The 6,813-nt window shown below is 46.0% G+C and overlaps 2 protein-coding genes across 2 annotated transcripts in view; both read right to left on the reverse strand.

The window, feature by feature from the left end:
• The window catches only part of LOC104284176 (synaptojanin-2-binding protein-like), a 152,313-nt gene extending 150,981 nt beyond the window's left edge, over window positions 1-1,332 (reverse strand). Inside the window, exon 1 of the mRNA XM_009882471.1 lies at window positions 1,233-1,332. Coding sequence (XP_009880773.1) covers window positions 1,233-1,332 — 100 coding nt within the window. The remainder of the gene's footprint in view (window positions 1-1,232) is intronic.
• Window positions 1,333-4,426: 3,094 nt separating this feature from the next.
• LOC104284186 (disintegrin and metalloproteinase domain-containing protein 20-like) lies at window positions 4,427-6,595 on the reverse strand. The gene has a single exon (XM_009882482.1). It carries the CDS (start codon window positions 6,593-6,595, stop codon window positions 4,427-4,429), a length of 2,169 nt encoding a protein of 722 aa, XP_009880784.1.
• Window positions 6,596-6,813: the final 218 nt, after the last annotated feature.

A 6,813-nucleotide genomic window follows, 5' to 3' on the forward strand; every position in this document is an offset into this window, starting at 1 on the left:
GAGGGGGCGGCTCCCTCCGGTCCCCGAACGCCCCCTGCCATGGGCTGCCACCCCCTGGGCCCGGGGGAACCCTCCCTGCCTGCCAAGGGGGCACAACACGTCCGCCTCCTGCCCAGAAGCACCTGCTCCTGCATCCCTGCCGGGCCCCGCTTCGCTCCCCGGGCTGGAGGGGGGTTTCTCAGGAAGGTTAAGGAGCGGGTGGGAGTTCGCTAGGGTGGGCATGGCAGAGAAAGAGGCAGGTATGTGACCTGCTACCTGCCCTGTTAACTGGCCACACAGCAGACTGAAAATCAGATCAGGCAGGGACGGGCAGAAGCAAAAGCCAGACCCAGGCAGACAGCACAGGGAGCATCCATGGCAGCTCCTCCTTACGCTGCGATGCAATGCAGTGGTAGCCTTCGGTTCAGAACTACAAATAGCACACAGAACCGCTGTGCTGACCACCACCGCTGGGAACAATAAATACTTAACCATGTCCTGCAGGTGGTGTTCAGTCTGAGGATTTGGGAAATTTCCTCAAGACTCTACAGCACAGATAATTACCTAGCAATAAAAGGCAAAGTAGTTCAACTTCCAGTCTAACAGAGGAGCCACTTGAACCTGGGACTCCTGTACCTCAGGGAGTTCTTGAACCAACAGATCATTGGGGAAAAGCTAGCAAGGCAAAATTTATCCCTATTTATTTCCTTATTGAACATTATCCTTATCTGTTTCAGCACACGCTACAAGTGTCGCAATACAGACAATGACAACAGGGGAACAATGAACAGGGCCTGGTGCAATTTCATCACCAAACTGCTTGGCACTGTTGGGGCACCCACACCAACATGCTGCAGGAACTTTTCTGAGTGAGGACTGGATGCTCTGGTCTTCAGTGTTACACTACCGATTTGTTTGTTCAATATTGCAGTACAAGTGACAAATATTTTTGACAGCATTAATTCCAGAATTAGCTGCACTTTTGGATTCCTGAATTTAATAGGAAGAGGCAGCCTGGGTGCTGGATCTCTGGATTAGAGGAAGAGTGTGCCAACATGCCTTAATGCTACAACATTAATGCTTAGCACTCAACTGAGTGTTAGAACACCTGCCTCAAAGGTGGGAGACAGGCATTCAAGGCCAAACTACACCTCCAATGATGAGTAAAACCATGATTTATCTATCACAGGAAGACTTCTTAAAACATAAAGCTGTTCATTCATACATGAATGTTTTCATGAAAACATTCATACCTGTTTCAGCCCAGTTTCCAGTTATGTTGTCCTGGATATCTATACTTATTTTTTGCCAATGGTTAAGAACACTGAAAAGCAAAACTTGTACAATGGCCATCGACTATTTTTTTCTCCAAATTCAGGTTTTACTAATACCATACTTGGCACACTCCTTAAAGTGTTCCTTAGCAGCAGTTTTAATGTATTTTAGAGATGACAGTCTTGGCTTAGAACAAAAATAATTTTATGTTGATCTGAGATAACTGCAATATTAAGAGGAAATAAAAAAAAAAAAAAAAAAAAAAAAAAAAGTCTTGTTTAGCCAGGAAGATATTTCAAACAAGAAACATGGGTAAATTGTTTTTACTTACTCCTAGGCAGCTCCGGGCTTCACCCACCACTACTGACCCACCACATGTTAACAGCTACCTAAGACTTCATACCTTGCTGCTCTGGCACAAACCATTTCACAGGTCTTCACAGTCAGACACTTCCCTCCAGTACCATTTCACATACTAGACTGACCAGTATCTCTTGGCAGATAGTACAGCAGCATTTGCAGGCTGCCTCTTCCATGTTCAAGTGACTTAGACATTAGCCAAGCTCTTGCATCCATTCAAAATGCTAAAAAAGGCAATTAAAACAAGGAGGGGAAAAAAAGGTGGGGGAGGGAACCAGAAAGATTAGGACTGAACTTAGACTTGCACCTTCATACCACAACAAGAGCAGTGAGACATTTCTAACAAACCACCAGAAATACCAAGTTTTTTGGTGAAATCAGAAACAATAATATTGTCAAGGACAAACCCTCAGCAAGGGGAGTCGGACATTTTATAAATCCCAAGACTAGGTTTGTTGGGGTGCATGTTTATCTTGCTCATATGGCCTAAGCAGAAATAGAAGAAAAGTCTATAGAAGTACTCCTGTGCAAAGCTTGCTGAAAGCCTCCTTCCAATTAACAGTCACAGTTTTTTAGATCAGTCTTTAAGCATAGACAAAAATGGAGACTACAGCAGTTTATTGCTTTGTCTCTTCCAAAACTGCATTTGCAAGTAAGCTTTCTAGCCTAAATCGTGCTTTCATTTACACCTGTCTCTTCAGTATACATGTCTGTAAATAAGAACACTATGACTGAAGTGTTTCTCTGGTCTCAGCATAGATCTATACTCAGCAACTTACGATATACTATCAATCAAATACAGCAGGCCATCAAGGTGGCATCCTGAGATTTCTGCCACTGATGTTTATGTACTTAAAAAGCAAAATAAAAAAGTCTGCCAGTACTTACAAGCTGTGTGTAGGTAGCTGGAAGCTGCTGGGTGTAGTGCTTGTGTTACTTTTACCCCCCCATCTTTCACCTAATCCACATCCCTTGCTTCTCACACCTGAATTAATAATTTCTCTGAGGAAAAAAACATACCACCCACCATTCCCCCTCAAAAAATCAGTCTCTGGTTGCAAGGAATAAATTTGGGGTGTTAGTCAAGGGGCAGTTATCTTGTCTTTTGATGTAAATAGAAGAGTGCAAGCAAGATAACAAGTGTAGCCTACTGAATAAACAACCTGTTACCTCATTTCAGCAGACAAATATAGATAACAATTTAAAGACCCATTTGCTTTAGACAAAAAGCCATGAAGAACTGTGAATCACATCCTTTGTATTTCACATCCAATCATAATGTAACCAGCCACTTTTGGATGCAGAACACAACCATTTTTTTTTAAAAAAAGTACAGGAGAATGTGTATTCTAAGAACATAAATGTCATACTTGGGAGGCTACAAGAGTTTACCATCATCATTTGTAGCGTCACCAACATCTTTCTTCTCAAATGTTGCAAGTGTTTGGGGTACTTACCCTGCCTTTACAGAATGTTTGCTAAAAATACGGTCTTTGCTTTCCAAACACAAATAATTCTTTTGGTAGCAGACCAGAACATTAGAGTCCTTAATCCAGAAACATCAGTCCTTTAAAATAAAGTTTTCACTGTAAATCTGGATGACAGACTCCTCTGTATGCTGATCTGGTTGAAAGATCTAGTCACTGCCGTAATAATAAAACATTCTGAAGAGTATTTCCACATCCCTTGTGCTTTTTCATAAATTAGACAAATTTTATCTCCTGTTAAGAAATGAAAAATGCAATGCTTCTGTGTTGGCACTCCATAGAGTTACAAGGACACACTCAGCAATAGCTTAAGAATTCACACAGTAAACCAAGAGAAACCCCAACACCCCCAAGATAGTTAGATAAAACATCTATCAAATATTGCAGAAATTCTGTGTGTGGGAGACTTGCAAAATAGTTCCATGTATTTTAGAGATCCAGTTAACTTGTGCAACCTCACAGACAGCTCCTCTTAGCGACAATAACATACATAGCACTCCTGAAAAGAACCCAGCAGTCAAGGCACTGGAATGTTTCCAGAAAAAGAAAGACAATTTGTTCTTGCAAAACATCAGGTTTGGTGTCACTACACTCTTGACGTATATCTGATGGTTCAGAAATGTAATGCTTACTGGCGTGATCTGGGTAATACTTCTCTACTGTCACAAAATGAAGACCCTGTTCCCTATGATCTACCTCCCTCCCACAGGACTATTCCCTGGAAACAGCTGGAAGGGTTTATCCCACAGACACCTGCATCTCACTGAAATACCCATTTCTTGCCTGCCTGCATGTCACAGATGTGAATTAAATGAAAACTGCAGGAGCAATTTTTTTTCTCTTTGATTATTAATGAATGACAGAAACAAGATGTTCACAAACATCTCTCCCCCTGAACTGGAGAAAGCATTAGACGAAGGAGTAAACTGGAGCAAATAAATTATTTACACCCATTTTACATTTGCAAACTACTGATACGAAGCATAAAAGCTATACTTACAGTTTGCCCACCTAGTTCAGTTTAAGAGCTCAAGGTGCAAAGAAAACAAAAGAACAGCATGCTTACTGCCTGCATTTATTAACTCAAAATAAACAAAGATAACATTTACTGTGCATTTAATGATACCACATGAGATTAGAACTATTCAGAATGCGTGGAATTATTTTGATGAGTTACCAGCTGGCTCTGCTCAAGGGAGATTTCCCCAGGAGCATCCAAAGCTACTGCTTGTTGGTCTTCGGCAAGCGCTTTGTGGTGGATTTTGACTCACCAGCAGGTGTTCCCCTTTAAGAACTGCTGGCTTTCCCAGTATTTGAAACAACTGCTATCTTCTTCTACAAAGTTGGGCCTTTTTCCTCCTAAGCCATCCCACTATTTCCTGTTTATAACGTATGGTGAGGGTTGCTCCAAGGATACAGAGCAAAAGATGACTAAGTACTTTTACTGCTATTTTTGCTCTCTGAAAAATTTCCCTGGCTGGAGGGGGTCCACTGTCAACGCTCCCTCCGAATCCTTTCCACTCACAATACGGAGGAGCCCAGCCATACCTGCAGTGACAGTTCTTACGATTGTTACACACTCCTCTGTTGTGACACACCGTCGTGTTACAGTCGTACTTCAGCAGTGATACGCTGGTACATGTGCTGTTGATACAAAGCTTATCACTACCACATGGCGTGCCATCTTCCACGGCCCCCATGTCAGCTATTGGCATCCCTACGTGATAGTCGAGACCCCAACATATTTTACCTCCAACAGGGGTTTGAATTAGCGTTACGTGGTTCTGCAAGAGAGGCAATTTGTCTATGTTTTCACACTGGATCCTACCACATAAGATATTCTCAATACTGCATTTTATAAAACGGATATTGTTACGAGTACCACAATTCCCAAACCGATCACCTTGAGTATTCACTGCTTTGAAGCAATCTAAAGGAGCGGCCCTCGCTTTTTTGCCAAAGAGACGCTGGCACTGTTTACTATGGGACGAACATTTTCCTCGATAGCAATAAGCACCATCTTTGCAAGGGGTTCCATCTTGTATGTACACATCCGCCGGGCACCAAGGGGAAGTCCCATTGCAATACTCTGGCAGGTCACAGTCACCAGTACTCACTCTGCAGAGCGTTCCAGCTGGAAGGACCTTACAGCTCTTGCAGCATTTTCCAGAAGCACAGACTGAAGCTGCAGTAAACGTACAGTTCGGGTGACAACAAGGATCCTTTCTGCAGTTTGATTCTGAACCACAGTCACATTGCTCTCCTCCTTCTATTATCTCATTCCCACAGTATTCACGCTTCATGGTGTAGAAAGTGCCAGGTTCTGGTGGTTGGCGAATGCAGCTGGCGCCACGTCCCTGCAGGTCAAAATAGTCTTGGTAACTGCAGTCACTGAACGCATCGGTGTCAACACTGCTTTCATACATAATGCATTTCTTTCGCCTGCATTTACAGCCCGGTTCATCGTGGCGCATCCCAAGAGTATGGCCCAACTCATGGGCAAATGTGATAACAAATGAGGACAATTTCCTATTGGTGAAAGAAGCGACTGCTGATGACCACTGGTTATTACACACGGACCCTACAAATGCCAATCCCAGGGTTCTTCCAAAGCTCTGAAAGGCAAATAAGTGAGCAACATCATGGCGCAACCGTGGCGACAGGTCTGACTTCCGCCACATGTTAAAGTCATCAAGTGCCTTGTTGATAGAGTTCGTAATGTTTATAAGGTTGTTTTTGGTCCAGATCTCCAAACCCACAAGAAAAAGCCGAACAGAAAGCGGTTCATACAGAGAGTCCGCAATGTTGATGATTTCTATGACCTGCCTCAAGACTTCAGATTCGTTCCTGCCCGACTTCACAAACCGCACGTTGTCCACGACCACTACGATCTTCACATACCTGACATGTGTCCACCAGTCCTTCAGCATCTCCTCCTCCACCACCTGGGGGGCCTTGAACCAGGGAAACAAAGCCTTTTGGTGCTGCAGCTCCTCCGGGGTCAGCCCACAGGAGGGGCCCACTGTGTTGTTGGCCTCCTCTATGCGGTAAAGGATGTGCCGGAAGGCCGGATCGTCAGGGATGGGCTCGATCTCGTAGGTGCCATCCTCCACCCAGAGCACACCATGGATGCCCCTGCCGCAGGTGCCGAGGGCCACCAGGGAGCCAGGGCTCCCCTGCACCTCGCCTTGGTAGAAGCAGTTGTCCTGCACGAAGGGGTGCTCCTCCCAGCGGGCGCCGTCCTTGCCATAGGTGACCAAGGTGAAGGGGTGGGAGACCAGGCCCCGCCGGGGCCACAGGCGCAGCACCCGCGGCCGACCCTCCACCTCCAGCCAGTAGGAGACGGATGGGGAGCTGGCGTCGGCCCGGGGGCTCAACTGCCGTGGCACCGTCACCCAGGTGGCAGTGACACGCAGGTCCCCAGATAGGTCCCCCCAGGTGGTGGGACACCCCGCCAGGCCCAGCAGCACCAGCAGCCCCAGCAGTGCCCCCATCGCCACCCCACACCCTGCTTTGTGAGGGGATGGAGCCCGGAAGGACCCTGCCCAGAGGGAACCACCCGCAGGCCTCCAACTGCCCCTCGGCGGGGAGGGCCACAGCTGTCCGAGGCTTCCAACCGCCGTGCAGTGGGGGAGGAGCGGCAACATGGCGTCCCCCGTCACCTTCCCCCTATGGAAATGGCGCCCTGCTGCCTGGGGGCACATCTCGGAAG

The sequence above is a fragment of the Charadrius vociferus genome, unplaced genomic scaffold (genome assembly GCF_000708025.1).
Source record: "Charadrius vociferus isolate BGI_N301 unplaced genomic scaffold, ASM70802v2 scaffold50, whole genome shotgun sequence".
In the NCBI taxonomy this organism is placed as follows: domain Eukaryota; kingdom Metazoa; phylum Chordata; class Aves; order Charadriiformes; family Charadriidae; genus Charadrius; species Charadrius vociferus.

Coding starts and splice junctions, on each gene's coding strand:
- LOC104284186 (XM_009882482.1), bottom strand. CDS start 6,595: ATGGGGGCACTGCTGGGGCTGCTGGTGCTGCTGGGCCTGGCGGGGTGT.